This window comes from Pistacia vera, unplaced genomic scaffold (genome assembly GCF_008641045.1).
Source record: "Pistacia vera cultivar Batoury unplaced genomic scaffold, PisVer_v2 Contig491, whole genome shotgun sequence".
In the NCBI taxonomy this organism is placed as follows: Eukaryota; Viridiplantae; Streptophyta; class Magnoliopsida; order Sapindales; family Anacardiaceae; genus Pistacia; species Pistacia vera.
This window is the reverse complement of record NW_022196325.1, coordinates 307,389-330,791: the sequence shown is the minus strand read 5'-3', so window position 1 is coordinate 330,791 and position 23,403 is coordinate 307,389. Positions and strand designations below refer to the sequence as shown.

General features: G+C 33.0%; 3 protein-coding genes across 3 annotated transcripts; 1 reads left to right on the top strand and 2 right to left on the bottom strand.

Moving 5' to 3' along the window:
• The first annotated feature begins 789 nt into the window (after positions 1-789).
• LOC116105041 lies at positions 790-1,752 on the top strand. The gene has a single exon (XM_031391464.1). The coding sequence runs from the start codon at positions 790-792 to the stop codon at positions 1,750-1,752; it is 963 nt and encodes a 320-aa protein (XP_031247324.1).
• Positions 1,753-11,593: 9,841 nt separating this feature from the next.
• Positions 11,594-15,401, bottom strand: LOC116105040. Its single transcript, XM_031391463.1, has 6 exons — positions 15,307-15,401; positions 14,091-14,207; positions 13,925-14,006; positions 13,707-13,753; positions 12,489-12,570; positions 11,594-11,790 (listed from the first exon to the last, which is right to left on the bottom strand). Exons 1-6 carry the CDS (start codon positions 15,399-15,401, stop codon positions 11,707-11,709), a joined length of 507 nt encoding a protein of 168 aa, XP_031247323.1. The 3' UTR covers positions 11,594-11,706.
• A 528-nt stretch (positions 15,402-15,929) lies between these two features.
• On the bottom strand, positions 15,930-22,263 carry LOC116105027. Its single transcript, XM_031391451.1, has 12 exons — positions 21,933-22,263; positions 21,762-21,851; positions 20,783-20,840; positions 20,463-20,543; positions 20,169-20,240; positions 19,835-20,079; positions 19,641-19,712; positions 18,427-18,543; positions 18,261-18,342; positions 18,043-18,089; positions 16,825-16,906; positions 15,930-16,126 (listed from the first exon to the last, which is right to left on the bottom strand). The coding sequence occupies exons 1-12, from the start codon at positions 22,133-22,135 to the stop codon at positions 16,043-16,045; spliced, it is 1,233 nt and encodes a 410-aa protein (XP_031247311.1). The 5' UTR covers positions 22,136-22,263; the 3' UTR covers positions 15,930-16,042.
• Between the last annotated feature and the right edge of the window lie 1,140 nt (positions 22,264-23,403).

Genomic DNA, 23,403 nt, shown 5'->3' with positions numbered 1-23,403 from the left:
GTGGGTTTGGATATATGTATAATAGTTCTCATTTTTTAAAAATCTAAGGGTAAACCTGGATATATATATTCATAACAATTTTTTGTAGCCTATATAAACAATTTTTTTTTTTTTTTTTTTATATAAAATGTGAGGGTAAGCCTAGGCCTACGTTCAAATTGGTTGGGTCTACCCTCGCTTGCACATACAAGAATTGAAACCAGACCCGCACAGTATTGATTCCAATTATTTGGAGCTGGAATCAATGTTGTAAGGGCCGATTTTGGGTAGTTGTCAATTTCGATTTTGGTTCTACCCACTAGTTCCAATTCAACCCACTACCCATACTCAACCCTAGTTTTTAGACAGATGTATTTTGGACTTTGGTTTATGATGATAAGAAGATGTAATTATTTACTAATTACTGTATGCAAAACAATTTGTATTTAGGATATTTTAAGGATTAATTTAGTTGAATCCTTCTAAATTACTGTAACTACGGACAACGAAGTCCCACACAGAGACTCCTGGGGGAGAAGAATCCTATGGTTATATAATTAAATTAATAAAAGAAGTTCCACTGGTGGAGAAATTAATGAAGGAGTAAACATTAGCTTCTACAAATTAATATTAATAAAAACTTGTGATGGCAACATTTTTCCTCTGAAATTTCCGTCCTAGAAATTGATGTTGAAATAGACTAATTCTAAGCATATTATAGTCCCAACTTTGCATATAAATATGTCCTAAATTACACAATCACAAAAAGAAAATATCAAGCAAATCAATCCCAATTTCTTTGCAAATATCATGGAAGCTTTCATGGTCTTAGGTTTTGAAGGAATTATCAGAGAGGCCCTCAAGATCTTCTTCAAAAATAAAATACTCATGGCTTGCCTCACTTTGCTAATCCTCTCATTCAACTCAGTCTTTTTCTTGTACAATTGCCACTCCATCAAACCATTCGAGTCCGACTTATTTTTGAAGCTAGGTCTCTTACCTTACACAAAGCCCAAAACTTCTGAATATTTCTCCCTTCTCACGGCTCTTAAAGAAGATATTCGCGCCTACGTCGTCCTCGAATGGATATTTATTCTCATCAGTATTGTCCCCTCTTTGTTTTTATCAACTGCCACAGTCATTGCACCAGCCTTTATTCATGGAAGAAATTTTTTATCCTTTAGAGAAATGTTGTGGTCAACATTATCATCACTCAAAAGGCCTTCCTTTACTTACTTTTATGAAACCCTTTTGAGTTTCGGTTACATTTTTCTGGTGTTGGCAAATCTTGTTCCCTTTCTTCTTCTTGTTCGAGATCCAATAGCCTTAACAGTTTTAGTCCTTATGATTGTAATTCTAGCTTCAGTTGTGTATATTTACTTGGAAGTAACTTGGAGTTTAGGGTTTATTGTTTCAGTTTTGGAAGAGAAAAGTGGAAGTGAGGCGATCGGAAAGGCGGCGAAGATCGTTAAGGGAAGGCGGCTGCATGGTTTTCTTTTGAATCTTGTGTTTAGAATTTTAAGTTTGGTAATTTACGTTGGTGCTATGTTGGTGAACCAAATAAAAGCAGGTACTGTAAACCCAGTGATTATTGGGTTGTTTGTGACGATTGTTGTGTCTCTGGTGGACATGTTAAGGTTGATGGCGTACACGATTTTGTACTACCAGTGCAAGAAGAACCATGGAGAAGAGGTTGAGTTGCCGTGGAGAAAAGGGTATAGCAAAGTGGGTTCATCACTTCCACTTGTTAATATCGAAAATAATGGACCATGATGAAGGAGATTTCTGTGATGTGATCTGATATTTACGATGTTGTGCTGTGAAAGTGAATAATATGCAGTTCTAATAATGGGTCGCTTTGAATTTAATGTAATATATGTAATCTTAGGAGGACATGACAAAGGCAAGTATATTGAGAAGAGGTTGGGTTGCCATGGAGAAAAGGGTATAGCAAAGTGGGTTCATCATTTCCACTTGTTAATATCGAAAATAATGGACCATGATGAAGGAGATTTCTGTGATGTGATCTGATATTTATGATGTTGTGCTGTGAAAGTGAATAATATGCAGTTCTAATAATGGGTCGCTTTGAATTTAATGTAATATATGTAATCTTAGGAGGACATGACAAAGGCAAGTGGATTTGAATGAAAGAAAAAGAGTTATTTTACATTAATCTTTGAGATATGATAAATTAACAGAAATCCCCTGAAGTACTAGAAATAACATAATTTTCTTCCTGTTCAGTTTGGTGTTAAAAAATAGTGAAAGACTTCTGGTAATATTTATAATTTATAATCATGTAAATTTTTAACGGTTCACTACAGTTTATTATGCAGTATGATTTTTGTATTTCAAAAATTTATGAAATTTTTGTATTATAATATCTGGGGTCTATGTCTTTACATAAAGAAAATGAATTGATATTTGAAAATTCATGTGTGATTTAACCTTTTAGAAGGGTTCTTTACAAATTGCACTTTTTTTTCCCTGATGCAAGACACCACTAACCCCTGCCCTGCCTAATTGCTATGAAAATATTTATCACGTTTTGTCTTTTAGTTTTGAGCTAAAACTTTTAGATATGCTCTGTTGTAAGACTTGATGCGTGGCCTTTTTATAAGGAATGAAGGAATGAAGAAAGAAAATCTACAGTCATTGGAATATGCTCTTCCCTGGCGACGCTCTGACCCGATAATCATGGTCAAGAATTCGTTCAATAATATATAGGGTATCTTTAAAATGACAAATATACCTAAAAATTACAACACACCCTGGGCAGTTCACATAACACCTACAAATTAGTTTTAACCAAACATGAGATAATGTCCTTTCCTTTTAACCAACCAACATGTGGCATGAACAGGGTTATTTGATATTATATTTCAAATGTTTTTGGAATATATATATATATCACAGGCCCATATTAGAGTCTGTATAATCTTTGAACCACGGAATACCTTACAAGGACAATGAATCAAGGTAATTACGCAAATATGATAGGTAATCTTTAAGACTTGAATACAAGATCTCCAAGTATAACTACACTAGTAGTGAAAGTGCCGGCGTGGTACTTATGGGACTATTGGATGATCTTTTGATACTGTTAAGAGACTTACATTTCACCATTAATTATCATTACGCGAAGGGAATAGAGCAACGGATTTCACGAGACGGGCAAGGAGGGTAATAATATATTTTGGATTTTAATTCTTGCCTCATAAGTTGAAAGGCATTCTTCGGTTGGAAGGCGGGTTTGCCTCAGTTTAGATGGTAACTGGACTTTTGGGTTTCTTTGGTTAGGCTTTTTGTTTTGTTTTTTTTCTTTATAATTTTGATTATGGATGGTTTTTATTGAATTTCTGTAAATCCAGGATCCTACTTGTTACCACAGTTTTTGCTCCGCCACAGTGAGGCCTTAATAAAATTGGGAGGAATCACTCATGGATAGGTGACTCGTTGTTTTCTTTTAAAAAAAAAAAAAAAAAAAAATTAAACAATAACTACACCTAGCAGTTAAAAGGTTTTCATCTGGCCATAGGGAGAGAGATAAATATATTTTATATATATAAATTTTACATCAAAGTATAGTTGTAAAATTAATTTTGGGAATTGAATTTTAGTAAAAGGATGCTCCACCCCAACTAGGATTCTAGATGCTATTATATTTTATTAATTTCTTAATAGAGAAATAAAATATAATTACTAATAATTAAATTATTTCAAAAACAGTTACACGATTAGTAGTTGGTTCTAATTTTTGTATTTTAATAAATTAATGACTAATAACTTATCTTTGATAGTCGTTGAACTTCGATTCATATTTATGAATAAATACAAATAATTTATATAATATTATACCCACTAGAGTGAAAATGAAGTTTTTGAACTTGCCCATAAGTTAAATTAACATTAATTGTGACAAAAGGATCCAATTAAATATTAATATTAATTTAATTTATAAATCTTTAATTAAATTATTATTATGACTCTAAGTTTGTTATATATCAATTAATTTAAGTTTGATATAAAACACGTACCCTTCTTAATACACCATGAGTTGTTATATTATAATATTATAATTAATTAAATATCTAATCATTTAATTAAATAATGTTTATCTATTTATCGTATATAATTATTATAGATATGCTTAGAACTTCATAATTGAAGCAAATATTATTTGATCAAAAATTTACTATTTTATTCAAATATAATTCTTTTAATAATATTAAAACACTTTTAATTGGATCCTAATTCTAATTAAACACTTAATTAACCAAATAATTAGTGAATCTAATATATTAATATATTTTGATTCTCTTAATCACGTGCCCTCAAAACTTTAACATTATAATTTTTTAAAAATATATAATATTTAATAGCTTTTACAATAAGATCAATTTTATAAATAGCATCTAAAACTATATGATAAAATAACTTTATTAAGAAGGATGTAATGACATATACAAACTTTGGATTAGATTTACCAACTATACTTTGATGTAAAATTTATATATAAAATATATTTCCAAAAACATTCGAAATACAATATCAAATTAAAAACAATTGTAAAGATTAAAATCTTTAGAAATAAATTCCATGTAAATTATGAAAAAAATAAAATTAAGAAATGAAAGAAGTGGTCAATCAGGCAGATTGCAACCCGTGAAGTCACGAAAATGACCTAAAGATAGTGATTGAGTATAATGTATTGAGCAAGTGGAGGCCTCCACCCACTTTGCCACGTGTATCTTCATTCTATTTTGATACGCAAAATTACATTAATAGACCCTCCATTCTTTAATGACATTATTTCCAGTCTCGGTTTTAAGACAAGCTCCACCTTGGGTACCTGACCTCGGTTCCTATTCTAGGTTTTGGGTCCAGTTTTGTTTTTGCACATGCAGGAACCGGAAACAGACCCATACAATGTCGGTTCCAATTATTGGGAATCAAAATCGACCCTGTGAAGGCCGATTCCGAGTAGCCACCGGTTTGGTTCCTATTCTATCTATCGGTTCTGGTTCTATCCACTACCTATGCTAACCTCTAGTTGTAAATAAAATTATACTATAATTTATTAATTTAAAATTTGGGGTGGCTATGGCCACCTTTCAAATAAGATGATGAGCTATAAAGAGCAGAAAAGTTCTCTATTGTGGCAGTTGTTTTGCCTAGGGTTTCAATGGTTTCGATTTGTGTTATAATTCCAATTTTCCTGGCTTTGGCTTTGGTAATTAAAAGATTTGGTAGTGGAGTTGAGGCTTTTGAGACTGCTGAAATGCAAGAAAACCAGTATGTGTAGTGCAAAATTAAGTCTTTGGGGTTTTTTATGTTACTGGTCTGATAACGTATGTGATCATAGAGACAAGTACCTACGTTTGATCGATACAGGAGAATTTGTAAAGTGATATTAACAGAGACACCGAAATTCCCTCTTACCACACAAAATCTGTGTCAGGATAGTTCAATTTTCCAGTGGTGACAAGAAGTTTTAACTATCAATCATTATGTGTACATATTGCAATTTCTATCTTAAAATGAAATTCAAAGATTCGTTTTTAGAACTGCAAAATTGACAGTTTCACAAATCACAACACAACATCATCAGGATCAAATTAATCAATCGCACATCACAGAGCTCTCCTTGATCATGCGGTTCATTTTCATTAAGAAATGGAAGTGTAGGTACTTTACTATACCCTTCGCTCCATGGTAACTCAACCTCTTCTCCATGGTTTTTCTTGCACCGGTAGTACAAAATTGTGTATGCCATAACCACAACATATTCACCAGGCAAAGAACAATCGTCACAAACAATCCAACAATTACTGGTTTCTTTGTGGACATAAAAAAATCACCAATATAGATCACCAAAGTTATTATTGTAAACACAAGATTCAAAATAAAACCATGCAGCCGCCTGCCCTTAACAATTTTCGCTGCCTTTCCGAGCATCCTGCTTCCACTTTGTCTTCCAATACTGAAACCACAAACCCTAAAGTCCAAGTGATATTCAAGTAAATATGGAGAACCGAAGCTATCTAAAAGTATCTAGATTCCTTTTTGTTAACTTTTTAACTGTAGTATTCTAGATTTTTTCTTCTAGTAAATTAGACTTTAAAATATCTTAATATAATCTTATTAATTTCTTAAAATTTAATAAATTATTTTTTTTGGGTAACCAAGGTGTCCGAGCTCTTTTGCATGCACTTCAATTAATCTCCGGGATTCATTAAATACCTTAGAAGTCCAATGAACTAGGTAAGCCAACATATATCTATCTAAAAACCATTAAAATTTTGATTTATTTATTTTTTGGTGGTGTGTACAGGGAGAGAGGTATTTTAGAAAATATATGTAGAGCTATCAAACAAGTTGGCAACTCGTGGCTTGTCTCGTCTAAAGCTCGTTTATGACTCGGCTTGTAGTTAGTCAAGTCAACTTAGCTCGAGTTCGCTATATAAAACGAACTGAGTTCGAACATGGGTAGGCTCGAATCGATAGGTTCGCGAGCTTGAGGTGGCTCACATAAGTAGGGCTTTTTTTGACAGTTTTATAAACTATTGGAATTGAAGGTTACTTTTAATTTTAAATTTGTAAAAACGACATTCAACCCCCAATGTAATTAGTTCTAAAACACAAAATTAAACCCCCCAAATTACATTCCCCAAATTGACAAACCCTAACCCCTAAATTTGTTCTAGCAAATATTCATAATTAGAAATCAAAATCAAAATCAAAATAATGATTGTGTTGAGGACAAAGATGAAGATGAAGACGAAGATAAAGATGATGGAGATAAAGAAGTAGATGATGAAGATAAAGTTGAGTCAGCTTGAGTTTGAGTCTCTTTTCTCTGACTCGACAAGCTGAAACTCGATCTTGTAGCAAACGAGCCGAGCTTGACAAGTCGAAAACTCGACTCGGTTTGACTCATTTACAACCCTAAGTATATGGGAAAAAAGTAGCCAGTATTATTGTAATTAGGGTTAATACTTGAATGAACTTGGATATATGCACAAATTATTAAAAAGAAAAAAAAAATTAATTAATGTGGTTTCATCCGGTTAGCTAGAGTTAGGACCTTAATGTCAAATTTGAATAGTAATTTGTTCATGCTTTTTTTTTTTTTTTTTCCTTAATAGTTTTTACAAGGATGCTCTTGAGTTTGACATCTTGAATAGTCAATTGCAACTTGCTCTCAACAAAGTGTTTTAGATTAAAGATTTTGTTGCCTTGGTCTTAACGAGTTGAAAACTACTAGATGCTTAGATGAATTCGACTGAAAATTTATAATAAGATAACAACAAAATGACAAGATTTTCCAAAAAATAATAAAATATGTACATGTTATACCATAAAATAAATTGACCTACAAATGAGACCTAGGCAAGTGACATGAAAGGTCTGCGTCAAGATAAGTAAAGTAATGAATTGAGATTAAACAAATCCATTAGCAAGGTTTGAGTTAAGTTATAGATACATTCAAAGGATTTCAGAAGTGATAAAAATTCACCCAATATTTTCTTAGAAAACTAAAATACAGTTATCATTTTAATCTTCATTATCATGCTAACCTCCAAAGTGATACTAGATTTTATTTAGAAAAATTTGTAAATATATATATATATATAATAAATTCAAATAAGAAACTTAAAAGTGACAATTTAGGGTATTTTAGACTTTTAGGTATAAAAAAAGGGAGATAAATTTGTCATTTCCAGAAATCTTTTAAGTGTATTTAATTATTTATTACTTAACTCAAACCTGGCGGTTGAATTTGTTTTAATCTCCTTCAAAATGCATTAGGATAAATAAGTGGCTCTTTACTTCTTTACAAATTGTATTACGAATACATCACTAATTGCTATGAAAATATGGTATCCTTAAATATGAGAATTTTTTATTTAAATCTTTGAATTTAAATTCTCATTCATTTATTCATCTTAATTTAATTGTTCAAACTAAAATTTAAAAATAAAATGACATTCATTGTAACATTGACAACTCATCAATCTTTTGCACTATTGAATTCAGGTAGTAAACAGTTAAAAATTTAAGTTCAAAACTAATATTAAAAATTCTCATCTTATTTAAAAATATAAGTGAAATTATATTAAATAGTCCTATTTTACGGCTTAACCCAAAAAATAGCTCAAATTGAAAAAGAGTTATCATCAGGCATTTATCAATTTGTGACTGATAGGTGATTGATACGTGCTCGATAGGGAGGTAACGGACACTATGCATTATGGGAGGCCAATAGAACTAGGCCAAACGACTTGCGCATACCCAAGGTTTGCCGTAACGACAAGTTGGTACTCAAAAGATTTTGAAACGACAAATATGTACCTTCCGTCATGTGCTGTTAGTGATTTCTGTTTGTTAACAGTGAAAAGACTAAAATGCCCTTGAAAGTTTGATATTTTAGTTTTTTATAAATTTCTAAAAAACCCCCTAGATTTGCTAATTTAACTAAACACCCCCATATATAAAAAGTTTGTTAAATGACAAAAATACCTCCACCACCTGCAGTACCAGATTTCGGCCACCACCACCGGAATCTGGCCGAAAATTGCGTTACGACATAGACCCCGTCGGATCTGTGTCGTAACGCGTCGATCTGGCCTTTTTCGGCCAGATCCGTAGCTGATCTGGCTGGAAAAGGCCAGATCTACTGCCAGATCTAGCCGTCGACGCCGCAGATGAAGTTTTGCGGCCATGACGGCCTGATCTAGCCGTAGATCTGGCCTTTTCCGGCTAGATCAACCATGGATCTAGCCGAAAAATGCCAGATTTGGCCGTTGAGGCCGCAAAACTCCATCTGCTACCTTGACGACCAGATCTGGCCGGAAAATGCCAAATCGACACGTTACGACACAGATCTGACGGGTCTGTGTCGTAATGCAATTTCCCGGCTAGTTTCCGACGGTGTTTGCCAGAATCTGGCACTGCAGGTGATGGGGGTGTTTTTGTCATTTAACAAACTTTTTATATATGGGGGTGTTTAGTTAAATTAGCAAACCTAGGGGGTTTTTTATAAATTTATAAATTTATAAAAAACTAAAATATCAAATTTTCAAAAACATTTTAGTCTTTTCACTATGAACAAACAGAAATCACTAACAGCACATGACGAAAGGTACCTGTTTGTCGTTTCAAAACCTTTTAAGTACCAACTTGTCGTTTCGACAAACCTTGGGTATGCGTAAGTCGTTCGGCCATAGAACTATTAGTGTTTTTCAAGTAGTTTAGCGAAAATGAATATTTTATGTTCTTCTCTTTTCCATTTGATGTCATATTTAGAAAAAAAAACAAGATGAAATTTAAGGATTCAAAATTTTTTTTACTTTCACCAGATTTATTCACTTCATCACAAACAATAAAAAAAATTCCGATATCTTCATGATATGCCCACTAGACACCGATGAAATGGTGCCGGATCAACCAATCAACCATCCATTGCAACCGTTATCGTTAATCAACCATCAACCCATTCAAAATCAAATCTCCTACTAAATCACAAGCCACATCCTCCAACAGAAAAAGCTTCGATTTTTGGTGAATGATGATGAAGAAAACCCCATAATCACTTGCGCTTATGTCTTTTATTTTAGATTTGCTTGAATAGGATGAAGTTAAAGGTTTCGTTTCATTGCAAATGAAATGGGGTTTATAGGGTTGTGACTTTGCTTTATGAAAGGGCAGTTGTGTCCATAAAAATTGTAAGAGGGTTATTGCTTGCATGAGCTCGGTTAGATTTTAATTCAGACCCTGAAATAGGGCTAAAAAATAATAATAATAATGGAAAAGGCTTAGATGTTTAGCTAAAAATAAAGTAAGGCTCAAATAACACAGTCTAACTACTATTAGACAAGCACAATCTTGCACGGTTACCTAATCCGAAGCTATCCTTTATAAAACTAAAATGTCCTCCAATAATAATATTTTCTCTTCTCTTTGAAAATTGCATCAATGGCTCATTCAATTTTTCCCAAAGAATTCTCTAACTTTTCTTGGGAAAGTTTTTGCAGGTGGGCTTTCTACATAGCCTTATTCACCACATGTTGTGCTTTTGGTGCTCTAGACTTAAGCATTATCACAATGTTCTCAAGTAAGATGATGAGTTATAAAGAGCAGAGAGAGTTCTCTCTTGTGGCAGCGGTTTTGGCTTGGATTTCAATGGTTTGGATTTGTGTTATAATTCCAGTTTTCTTGGCTTTGGCTTTTGTAATTGAAAAATTTCAGAGTAGAGTTGAGGCTTTTGAGACAGCTGAAATGCATGAAAATGAGTATGTGTAGTCTTAGAATTTAAGTTATCTGGGATTCTTTTATGTTACTCACATCGACAATAAATTTAGCTTTAAATGAAAATTATGTATATTTAATTCCAGATTTCTTGGTTTATTTTTTTATATTTGAGCTTCGGTCTTTGAATGAAGTGTATGTTTGATTTCTTTGAGTTACCGACTTTTCCCTACCCAAATAATGATTTAATAACACTTTCCCACCTACGGACTTTTAAAATACCACTTTACTACATAAAGTTATATTTCGATGACGAACAGAGAGCAAACTCGGTACAAGCTGTGAGAGTTTTTGAAGAGAGGAGACTGATGAGTCTTTTGGTGGTGGAAGGTTGTATTTTGGTGACAAGAATTGATCAAAATTTGACTTGGAAGGGGCGGTTAAGCAAACCCTAATCGCTTGATAGTCAACGATTGGTGAGGTCGATGAGAGTAGGATTTGAATGATTTTGGTGAGTGATGATCGGAAAAGAGAATGATGATCGTGTAAGATCACAATGATGTCGGAATCAAAAACGAAATATAAATTTGGATAGTAAACAAGTGTTACAAAAATCTATAGGTAAAAAGTGTTATTAAGCTATTATTTGGGTGGAGAAAAATCGTTTCCTCAATTTCTTTTATCAAAATAGTCTTCCCCTTACAAATACCGGTGTTCATGTTCCGGTTTTGCCAAATCCAAGTCCACCGCCCAACCCAACCCTTATTTATTAGAAACTCAAACCACATCCGTTTAAATCACATTACCTTCTTTTCTTTTTAACAATTTTTATAATGTATAGTAAATCCTTAAAATAAAAAGTTATGTTTATTAAAAAAAAAAAATAAATTCATCAAATTTTGATTAAAAATTCTAATAATATAATTTGTTGACTAAAACAATTACATAATAAAATTCCTAAATATTACATATCATTTAGGAATTTTATTAAGGTCGATTTTGTATTTTAATATCTTAAAACCCAAACCAAATCTCTCAGGTCCGCCAATCCCCCCATCCCCTCCCCTTTTTTTAATCCTGCAACACCCCTACTTACATAGATTTAATACTCTTTACAAAGCAACCGTAATATAAACAATAGCCCACTATTGCAACAAAGTAAAAGATAACCAAGAGAGTCAAGAGGTCAAGGTCTGAGATTCAATATCTGCGAGTCGATTCATCCAAACTCCACAAGTTTAGTTTCACCATATGAAATAATTTAATGTGAAGATCGATAACTTCATTCATTAGTTTTCCTTTGTAATTTATTAAGTGGGACAATTAAGCAATAGAAAGAAGGTAGATTATGCCATCAATATGATTCTAAGGTCTTTTCGTACTGTCAGCTATTTCACATAACATGCTACTTGCTAACTCCAACTCCAAAATTTTCTATTCACAGACTATAATATGTCCTCAGTCCTTGGAATCTCAAATAACAGAATTAGTTATAAATCGATGATTGATTACTGCTTCTGCAATCGGTCGTTTTCGGAAGTCAGGATTCAGCATTGCCTGCAGTAGAAATAATAATAATACAAGTCACACAAAGATAAAGAAAAATTAGATTTTAACAATACCAGAAGACCTGTGATCAAGTTAGTAGCAACGAGATGGCTACAAATTGAGTCCACTAAAACATGAATTAATGGATAATTAAGAAACTTGACACATTGGAGACACCAAAGTTGGAACACAAGCTTTTAGGTTTTTGAATATCAGAAAATGGAGATGGAGAGTACTTATTAGCTACAAGGATAACCAGATTTCAGAAATACTACCAGAATAATCACCAATAGGGTAATAATTCATCTTGCCACTCAAGAACTAAAATATAGAGGAAGATTTCGACAGATCCCATACGAAAGGTTTCCATCAAACATAAATCCCGTATGAAAATAAAGTAATCTGATATGGTCACTCTGGATAATCAAAAAGGAAGTGCAGTTTCGATATTCTCTCATAGCCAGTAGAACGACTCAGGTTAAGACAACCAAGTTTATTTAAGCATTCTAGTCATTAAAAGTTCAAACAGGATAAAGAAATAGCAGGATGTTAGGCCAAGTTTGGGATCAAGATAGTAGATATACATTTTTTCTGTGATTTTCTTCCAATATTTATTTATAGATAGAGATAAATAGACTGATAGATTAAGATGAAATTATAGGGAAGAAAATTGCACTCATCCCATAAGCTCCAAACAAAAATTCAACCTGAAGTAACTCCCAACCAGCACCATCACCGAGATCCAAAAACTTGACAGCTTCTAACAAGCGGTCATCTGCTAAACAATACCTGCTCAATTTAGAAGAAAAATAAGAGCCCAACAAAGTATCAGCATACAACCAGAACTCATAAGATTAAACAAGGAGCCTTAGAGCAAGCTCAAGTAACTGTGCAACAATTGGGATCAGTAGGATCGCCATGGTAGCCTAATATGCAAGAAGAAGTACTAAAATTCAGAATAATGTCTCAAAGGTGTTTAAATACAAGTACAGTTGTGGAAAAAAAACATATATATTACAGAGGTAACCTATGATTTATGGTATTATGTTAAAGATTAGTAAATGGATAAGAAGAAGTTTGAAGTTAATCAGGTCCACATGTAAAGTAACCCAACATTGACACTTATACCAAAGCGGAATGAAGACGTCTGCCCATGGAGGTTATGTTTGGGTATTGAACCTATAAAATCTGGTTTCAAAATTTTTCCAAGCTCTAATTACTGAGCAAAAATGGATCATCCTCTCTAACTATATTACTAATATTAGAAACACATACATATGAAGATAAATAAATTAATTTTCCACATATAGAAGATTCATGATCGTTACTTCAACCTTTTTAATATGATTTATTAATATATTGTAGTCATCGAACTTAATTTATATGTATATGTACATATCATATAAAATTAATTGTTCACTAACCACGTTAAAGTTGTATACACTGCATTTGAGAGTTCAACTAGTTTAAGTAAAATAATAAATCATTTGGTGAATTTTTGCAGGGACTGGCAGCAGAGCCAAGGGCAAACGAATAGCATGTTTGAGCTGGGAAGGACCAAAAATGGAGCACATAGATTTTATAGTCTATACAGAAAACATAAAGTTTTCAGCTAAAATTTGAGTGTTGTTGCAATAGTCAATAGAATAAAAAATAATTTGATGGACTCAACTCAACAACATCATACATAGAGCCTTAAACTTCTTAAATATACAGAACAAAGCATAATGCCATAGATGAAAAAGTTATCTTCCTAGAAAATAAAAAAGAAATTGAAAGAAGTTATCTCAACAAATGAAGTCTTGATCCCATTTGCAAAGTGTTAGTGCTACGACAAACTTGTATTCATCATTTATAAACTGACTACTGGAACAATATGTACTCATGATAAGCATAATGATTTGTAAATATAAGGAGCATCTTACTCTCTTGTAGCTTGAAGATCAAGTTTAAAGGTGCTTTCCAAGAGCCTCTGCAAGTTCATGGATAAAATTTTTATATCATCTTTTCTTTCGGCATTTTCTTTTGCTTGGATTTTCTTATATCATATAAAAGAAAATAACAGTTTAGAAATTTTGTAGTATATAAGAATGAGGGAAAATGAAAAAACTAAAATAAAAGATAGGTGTAGTGTGAAGCTTACTTGCAAAGAAAGACTATCCATAATGTTTGCTTCACAAAATGTAACAAAAGCTAAGTATGCCAAAAGAAGTCCTGCTTCATATCTGGTGGGGACAAAAAGATTTGTTAATAAAATAGAAACCAAACAGACCCAGCTAATGATACAAAATCAAAATTTAACTAGTTACATGTCATCAGCAATGCCAAAGGTCCTTTTCTCAATAGGTGTATAGGCACCAGCAGAAACTGCTCTTCTCCATAGTCCTTCCGAGAATGTTCCGGGACCTTCTTCTAAATTTTCAATCCTGATAAGCCATGTCATTGAATTTAATATTATTTGCAGGGTTATCAAACCTGCTACATCTTTAATCACTATTATGCAACATTGTTTTGAAAAGAAAATAATATTCCTAGTAATGGCAGACAATTCTGATGCCTGAAAAGGAACTCAAATTAACATTCCCTGATTCTCTACAAGCTAAGAGACAGCAGGAATACTAATATCTTTCACACTGTTAGTCTTCCCATGCCCTAATTTTCATGAATTTAAGTATTTATCTTCTTCAAATTTAACATTCAGTACATAGTTAACATATTTTGTGATAGTGTGGCTTTTTATTATGTCAATATATATGAAGGCTAGAGAACTTGTCATAGATCTAAATTTTTCTTTATATTCACATTGTGGTATGATTTAGGTGACATTAAGGATAATTACACAATTTTTTTTTTTACAAAATTAGGAGCCTGTTCTTTCTTAAATAAACAGCAACAGACAATCATTCTTTGAGAGGATGATGAATTTTTTATTAGTCTTCTATTAATGGTGCTCATTGCTCTGTGAAAGGATTTATAAGAAAAGAAAGATGATAATAAAATCTCTCTTTCCAGAACCCAAACTACTGCAACCGTTCTAATATATTCACTAGTCTCAAAATTGGGGACTACAATTTAAGTTCTAAACATGGTCGGGAAATTGAAGGATATAATAACAGGTAGTATGAAAACAATATGGGGAGTTGAGTAGCTAACTTCTTAGTTGAAACTTCCAAATAAAATTGGAAAAGAGACACCCCATTTGTCTATTGCACATTTTTATTCACTTTCTTTAGATCGTCACCTCTCTATCTAAAAAATTAAGGTAAAAAGAGTCATTGATAATTCCAAAATAACCACATACTTTAAAGAATTAGAACACTGGATCAGAGGGATTGATTGAATCCATATGATGGTTATTTTTGGGATGTGGCCAAATACTGAAAGTCCTTACAACAAAAAGAATATAGACCATCAACTTCACCCAGTTTTGCAAGTGATACACACAGACTTTTTTTTTTTTTAATTTACGTTCAACAATATGCACCTAAATCAAACACATCAAGAAGAAAAGAAAACTAACAGTACCTAATATCCACAGAAAAGGCTAGATCCCGAAGTCGTGGAACTAAGTAAGCAGCCTCCCTCTCCGCAATTGTACTGCCATTAATCAAGTTTTGCATTAAAAAAATCATATAAAATGAAGAATATATTCCAAAAGTTATACTTAGGAAAAGAAAAGAAAAAATTTTGATTAAAAATTCTAATAATATAATTTGTTGACTAAAACAATTACATAATAAAATTCCTAAATATTACATATCATTTAGGAATTTTATTAAGGTCGATTTTGTATTTTAATATCTTAAAACCCAAACCAAATCTCTCAGGTCCGCCAATCCCCCCATCCCCTCCCCTTTTTTTAATCCTGCAACACCCCTACTTACATAGATTTAATACTCTTTACAAAGCAACCGTAATATAAACAATAGCCCACTATTGCAACAAAGTAAAAGATAACCAAGAGAGTCAAGAGGTCAAGGTCTGAGATTCAATATCTGCGAGTCGATTCATCCAAACTCCACAAGTTTAGTTTCACCATATGAAATAATTTAATGTGAAGATCGATAACTTCATTCATTAGTTTTCCTTTGTAATTTATTAAGTGGGACAATTAAGCAATAGAAAGAAGGTAGATTATGCCATCAATATGATTCTAAGGTCTTTTCGTACTGTCAGCTATTTCACATAACATGCTACTTGCTAACTCCAACTCCAAAATTTTCTATTCACAGACTATAATATGTCCTCAGTCCTTGGAATCTCAAATAACAGAATTAGTTATAAATCGATGATTGATTACTGCTTCTGCAATCGGTCGTTTTCGGAAGTCAGGATTCAGCATTGCCTGCAGTAGAAATAATAATAATACAAGTCACACAAAGATAAAGAAAAATTAGATTTTAACAATACCAGAAGACCTGTGATCAAGTTAGTAGCAACGAGATGGCTACAAATTGAGTCCACTAAAACATGAATTAATGGATAATTAAGAAACTTGACACATTGGAGACACCAAAGTTGGAACACAAGCTTTTAGGTTTTTGAATATCAGAAAATGGAGATGGAGAGTACTTATTAGCTACAAGGATAACCAGATTTCAGAAATACTACCAGAATAATCACCAATAGGGTAATAATTCATCTTGCCACTCAAGAACTAAAATATAGAGGAAGATTTCGACAGATCCCATACGAAAGGTTTCCATCAAACATAAATCCCGTATGAAAATAAAGTAATCTGATATGGTCACTCTGGATAATCAAAAAGGAAGTGCAGTTTCGATATTCTCTCATAGCCAGTAGAACGACTCAGGTTAAGACAACCAAGTTTATTTAAGCATTCTAGTCATTAAAAGTTCAAACAGGATAAAGAAATAGCAGGATGTTAGGCCAAGTTTGGGATCAAGATAGTAGATATACATTTTTTCTGTGATTTTCTTCCAATATTTATTTATAGATAGAGATAAATAGACTGATAGATTAAGATGAAATTATAGGGAAGAAAATTGCACTCATCCCATAAGCTCCAAACAAAAATTCAACCTGAAGTAACTCCCAACCAGCACCATCACCGAGATCCAAAAACTTGACAGCTTCTAACAAGCGGTCATCTGCTAAACAATACCTGCTCAATTTAGAAGAAAAATAAGAGCCCAACAAAGTATCAGCATACAACCAGAACTCATAAGATTAAACAAGGAGCCTTAGAGCAAGCTCAAGTAACTGTGCAACAATTGGGATCAGTAGGATCGCCATGGTAGCCTAATATGCAAGAAGAAGTACTAAAATTCAGAATAATGTCTCAAAGGTGTTTAAATACAAGTACAGTTGTGGAAAAAAAACATATATATTACAGAGGTAACCTATGATTTATGGTATTATGTTAAAGATTAGTAAATGGATAAGAAGAAGTTTGAAGTTAATCAGGTCCACATGTAAAGTAACCCAACATTGACACTTATACCAAAGCGGAATGAAGACGTCTGCCCATGGAGGTTATGTTTGGGTATTGAACCTATAAAATCTGGTTTCAAAATTTTTCCAAGCTCTAATTACTGAGCAAAAATGGATCATCCTCTCTAACTATATTACTAATATTAGAAACACATACATATGAAGATAAATAAATTAATTTTCCACATATAGAAGATTCATGATCGTTACTTCAACCTTTTTAATATGATTTATTAATATATTGTAGTCATCGAACTTAATTTATATGTATATGTACATATCATATAAAATTAATTGTTCACTAACCACGTTAAAGTTGTATACACTGCATTTGAGAGTTCAACTAGTTTAAGTAAAATAATAAATCATTTGGTGAATTTTTGCAGGGACTGGCAGCAGAGCCAAGGGCAAACGAATAGCATGTTTGAGCTGGGAAGGACCAAAAATGGAGCACATAGATTTTATAGTCTATACAGAAAACATAAAGTTTTCAGCTAAAATTTGAGTGTTGTTGCAATAGTCAATAGAATAAAAAATAATTTGATGGACTCAACTCAACAACATCATACATAGAGCCTTAAACTTCTTAAATATACAGAACAAAGCATAATGCCATAGATGAAAAAGTTATCTTCCTAGAAAATAAAAAAGAAATTGAAAGAAGTTATCTCAACAAATGAAGTCTTGATCCCATTTGCAAAGTGTTAGTGCTACGACAAACTTGTATTCATCATTTATAAACTGACTACTGGAACAATATGTACTCATGATAAGCATAATGATTTGTAAATATAAGGAGCATCTTACTCTCTTGTAGCTTGAAGATCAAGTTTAAAGGTGCTTTCCAAGAGCCTCTGCAAGTTCATGGATAAAATTTTTATATCATCTTTTCTTTCGGCATTTTCTTTTGCTTGGATTTTCTTATATCATATAAAAGAAAATAACAGTTTAGAAATTTTGTAGTATATAAGAATGAGGGAAAATGAAAAAACTAAAATAAAAGATAGGTGTAGTGTGAAGCTTACTTGCAAAGAAAGACTATCCATAATGTTTGCTTCACAAAATGTAACAAAAGCTAAGTATGCCAAAAGAAGTCCTGCTTCATATCTGGTGGGGACAAAAAGATTTGTTAATAAAATAGAAACCAAACAGACCCAGCTAATGATACAAAATCAAAATTTAACTAGTTACATGTCATCAGCAATGCCAAAGGTCCTTTTCTCAATAGGTGTATAGGCACCAGCAGAAACTGCTCTTCTCCATAGTCCTTCCGAGAATGTTCCGGGACCTTCTTCTAAATTTTCAATCCTGATAAGCCATGTCATTGAATTTAATATTATTTGCAGGGTTATCAAACCTGCTACATCTTTAATCACTATTATGCAACATTGTTTTGAAAAGAAAATAATATTCCTAGTAATGGCAGACAATTCTGATGCCTGAAAAGGAACTCAAATTAACATTCCCTGATTCTCTACAAGCTAAGAGACAGCAGGAATACTAATATCTTTCACACTGTTAGTCTTCCCATGCCCTAATTTTCATGAATTTAAGTATTTATCTTCTTCAAATTTAACATTCAGTACATAGTTAACATATTTTGTGATAGTGTGGCTTTTTATTATGTCAATATATATGAAGGCTAGAGAACTTGTCATAGATCTAAATTTTTCTTTATATTCACATTGTGGTATGATTTAGGTGACATTAAGGATAATTACACAATTTTTTTTTTTACAAAATTAGGAGCCTGTTCTTTCTTAAATAAACAGCAACAGACAATCATTCTTTGAGAGGATGATGAATTTTTTATTAGTCTTCTATTAATGGTGCTCATTGCTCTGTGAAAGGATTTATAAGAAAAGAAAGATGATAATAAAATCTCTCTTTCCAGAACCCAAACTACTGCAACCGTTCTAATATATTCACTAGTCTCAAAATTGGGGACTACAATTTAAGTTCTAAACATGGTCGGGAAATTGAAGGATATAATAACAGGTAGTATGAAAACAATATGGGGAGTTGAGTAGCTAACTTCTTAGTTGAAACTTCCAAATAAAATTGGAAAAGAGACACCCCATTTGTCTATTGCACATTTTTATTCACTTTCTTTAGATCGTCACCTCTCTATCTAAAAAATTAAGGTAAAAAGAGTCATTGATAATTCCAAAATAACCACATACTTTAAAGAATTAGAACACTGGATCAGAGGGATTGATTGAATCCATATGATGGTTATTTTTGGGATGTGGCCAAATACTGAAAGTCCTTACAACAAAAAGAATATAGACCATCAACTTCACCCAGTTTTGCAAGTGATACACACAGACTTTTTTTTTTTAATTTACGTTCAACAAAGGGCACCTAAATCAAACACATCAAGAAGAAAAGAAAACTAACAGTACCTAATATCCACAGAAAAGGCTAGATCCCGAAGTCGTGGAACTAAGTAAGCAGCCTCCCTCTCCGCAATTGTACTGCCATTAATCAAGTTTTGCATTAAAAAAATCATATAAAATGAAGAATATATTCCAAAAGTTATACTTAGGAAAAGAAAAGAAAGAATATCTGAGTCAAAAGAAATGTTCCAGCAACATACTTGAGAACAACAGAAGCTGGTCCAAGACTCTGGTGTAATCTACCATGGTCATGCATGTAGGCTAAACCATTCATAGCACCCTGAAATAATTTAACAACAAAATTTCTTCGACGTTTAATTGTTTGCTCTTGTTCAAATCGATTCCAAGATTCTTTGCTTGCAGAACTGGTTTTTGATATTTTTTCACTCGTTAGTTTTGCATAGTCTGCTGCACTATACTTCCCATCATTACGAAAAGCAAGCCACTGTATAGAAAAACTCATTTAATTTACAGTGATCAAAGAAGAGCCAAGACACTCTACCGTTAAACAGTTGACAGATGATATTGACAGACCTGCTCTCCAGTTTTAGTCTCAAATCCACCAAGAAGTATCACAAGATTCTGAATAAATCCTTTCGAACTGCTCTGCAAAACAGGCGCATCAAAGAGATCAATGTCTTTTTTTTTTTTTTTGGATTGTTTAAAACTATTCCATGATCTAATGCTATACTCCATATCTACAGGAAGAAGAGTTGCTATTAGATCCATATTTCATTGGCAAATTAATTGGATCAATCAATGTAATGCCTCAGCCCCTTAAACTAGAAAGTTTCTAAAAGTTAAAGGAATATACTCATTTGATTTTACCTGGAGGAAAGCATGAGCATTGAGTTCATTTGCAGCCATCATATCAGCTTCAATTCCACCAGCTCTTTGTCCAGGATAAACCTTCATGGCTAACAATGTTATATTTCATGAAAAATAGGGCTCTAAAAGAATTGACATTGTAACCAGAATATTTTGTATCACTAGCTTTAAAAATTCAAATACAAGCTTATAACATAATGCCAACAAATTGAAAGTTGGTAAAAGCTTCTTGCACAAGAAACAAGTTAATTAACAAGCTTTCTTAAAAATTCTTATTCCAATCAAATGATTTATGCAAATAAATAAGCACATAAAAGCACCTTAAATATGACTGGAGTCCCTCTTCGTGGACCTTGAGCTATTCTTCCTTCATAAAGCCTGCAAACAAGCTGCCAAGGACAGTATCAGTGACAAGAAGGATAATATCCTTAAAGTCATTAATCCAGGTAAATCTCATCAGTTCCAAAATTCGTTGGAAAAACTCTTAAAAATCCCTAAAATCATCATAAGTCTCCACTATTAGTTAGATCCCTCTTCCACAGCTTCATAAGCTTAACACGAGGGGAATTCAAACACAGATTCAGAACCTCCAATTTTGCTCCAATACTATGCTAAATAACAATTTAAAAGCTTAAAACTTGGAGGAGTATCACAAACTCCTCATATAAATTAATTCATAGAAACTGATGTAACTCGAGTGCACGATTACCGTATCAACTTTAATTTTTTTAATCTATTTTTAGTTTTGAGGAATGCTACCTTACAAAGATGCATACAAAGATAAATCCTACCCTTGAAAGAAGGGAAAAAGAGAAAGATCGAAAGACAATCATGAAGATTAAGGGTAGGATTTGTCTTTGTATGCCCCGCTTTGTATGCATCTTTGTAAGGCTAGCATTTATCTTTAGTTTTTAATCCTCCAATCATATCATGCCACATTAATCTGTACAAGTTTGTTTGTGCAACACTATTTTGTAAGGGATTATTTTACCAAAACAAAACTAAGCATATCAATAAAATCACCCCCTAACAGATACTCACAAAAGAAGAAGAAGAAGAAGAAGAAAAAGTAAATGCANCCCGCTTTGTATGCATCTTTGTAAGGCTAGCATTTATCTTTAGTTTTTAATCCTCCAATCATATCATGCCACATTAATCTGTACAAGTTTGTTTGTGCAACACTATTTTGTAAGGGATTATTTTACCAAAACAAAACTAAGCATATCAATAAAATCACCCCCTAACAGATAATCACAAAAGAAGAAGAAGAAGAAGAAGAAGAAGAAAAAGTAAATGCACCTGATCTTAACACTACCCTCACCAACATCTTGAACTCTCAATCGCCCCAAATCTCCAGACGAATATTCAACATCTTGAAACCCCGAATAGCTGAAATATATAATAACATATATCATATATCAAATTAAAATCAACCCATAAAACAAAATCCACTAACAAAATAAAACAAACCTTGTGACGTTCATGAAGCCATAGCTACCGATGAGTCGGCCAACCTCGAAAGAGTCGGCGCTAGTTATGAGACTGGCTTTACACACTCGGTTTCGACTCAGTGAGTTGAGCCGCAACCCTCTAGTGGTGGTGGGTTTCAGGCGGGCAATGGAAAAGAGCATAGAAGAAGAGAAGAAGCAAGAATCGGGTGCCGAAAGAAGCATGGTTAACTGTAAATTTGTTGGTCGTTTTCTGTTATCTGTTGGCAAAGGAAATGGCGCCAAGGATTCGATCAAAGGATAAGGTTTCTTTTCTGATTTTTATTTTTTGAGAAGATGATTAATGCAATGTTAAAGATTAATTTCATAACTTCCCCTAACTTTTGGTGTTATTACCTAACACCCCTTCTATTATTACACAACTTCCTCTCCCACTTTTTTTGTTTTTTGTTTTTTGTTTTTTGTTTTTTTTTTTTTTTTGATAAAACTGGAAATTTTATAAAAGAAAGAATCAAAGAAACAACTGGGAGAAAAAGGACCCTATCAAACTAAGCGAGCAACTTGGACATCCCCAAGAGCTCAACAAAGAAAAAACCCAGCAACGCCAGGCTAGAAACCTAAACAGCCCAGGCCTAGAACAAAAAAACAGGCCTTTGCCCTTGGACAGCCCCAAGAGATATGTACAGATAATACAAAAAATGTGTTTCCTGGCTGTACAAAAAAAGTAGTATACCAGCACCAGAGGAGCATCTTACAACCACCAAAGGAATGCCCAGGACATCCTAAGAAGGAGCACAACACCCAGTCATTCAGAATGGGAATGGAGGTGCAGTCTGAAGCACACTGAACCCAGAGAAACCATCACCAAACCTTCTTGAGATTGGGAGGATTGTTAGTTAGACTTCCTTGCAATATGGTTAAAATTTTATCTACAGAAGAGGACACATGTAAATTACAAAGTCCATCCAACGTGTCCATCATTCTCCATTTTAAGCTTCCTACTTCATTAGCGTAGAGCATTACGAGATGCTGAATCTTTTGGAAGGACTTCATAAACAATATCCACCTGATCCAAAAACCCAACATCCAACTTTTCATAACGCCGCATTGCTCAATAGAAGTGATGATACATTGTGAAATTATGCGGCAAAGGAAATTAAGGACACCACTATTAAGAGTCATCATAAATTTAACAAAAAGATTCCTGTCATTCACGAATACAAGTCTGGGGGATGCTCCAGATCTTGACCACTTCTCTAACTCTTGCCGTGTCTCTAAAGGTAAGACTATGCAACCTCATACGAACTTCATTCAAAATCTCAAGCTGAATGCATTCTCTACTTCTTCTTTTGCCTTTAAACAGCTGAAATTTCCTCTCCAGCCAAAGAAAATAAACTGCTACTCCAAGCAATAATCGTCGAATGACAGTCCAGATTGATTTTCCCTTAAATATTTCAGAGCAAAAGGACACGATGTTATTCCAGCCAACTATC

Coding starts and splice junctions, on each gene's coding strand:
- LOC116105041 (XM_031391464.1), top strand. CDS start 790: ATGGAAGCTTTCATGGTCTTAGGTTTTGAAGGAATTATCAGAGAGGCC.
- LOC116105040 (XM_031391463.1), bottom strand. CDS start 15,401: ATGCAAAACTTGATTAATGGCAGTACAATTGCGGAGAGGGAGGCTGCT. Junction 14,208..15,306: donor GCCTTTTCTGTGGATATTAG/GTACTGTTAGTT, acceptor ATGGCTTATCAG/GATTGAAAATTTAGAAGAAG. Junction 11,791..12,488: donor CTGGTTGGGAGTTACTTCAG/GTTGAATTTTTG, acceptor TTTCTACTGCAG/GCAATGCTGAATCCTGACTT.
- LOC116105027 (XM_031391451.1), bottom strand. CDS start 22,135: ATGCTTCTTTCGGCACCCGATTCTTGCTTCTTCTCTTCTTCTATGCTC. Junction 20,841..21,761: donor GAGGGTAGTGTTAAGATCAG/GTGCATTTACTT, acceptor GCTTGTTTGCAG/GCTTTATGAAGGAAGAATAG. Junction 20,241..20,462: donor ATGCTCATGCTTTCCTCCAG/GTAAAATCAAAT, acceptor CCTGTTTTGCAG/AGCAGTTCGAAAGGATTTAT.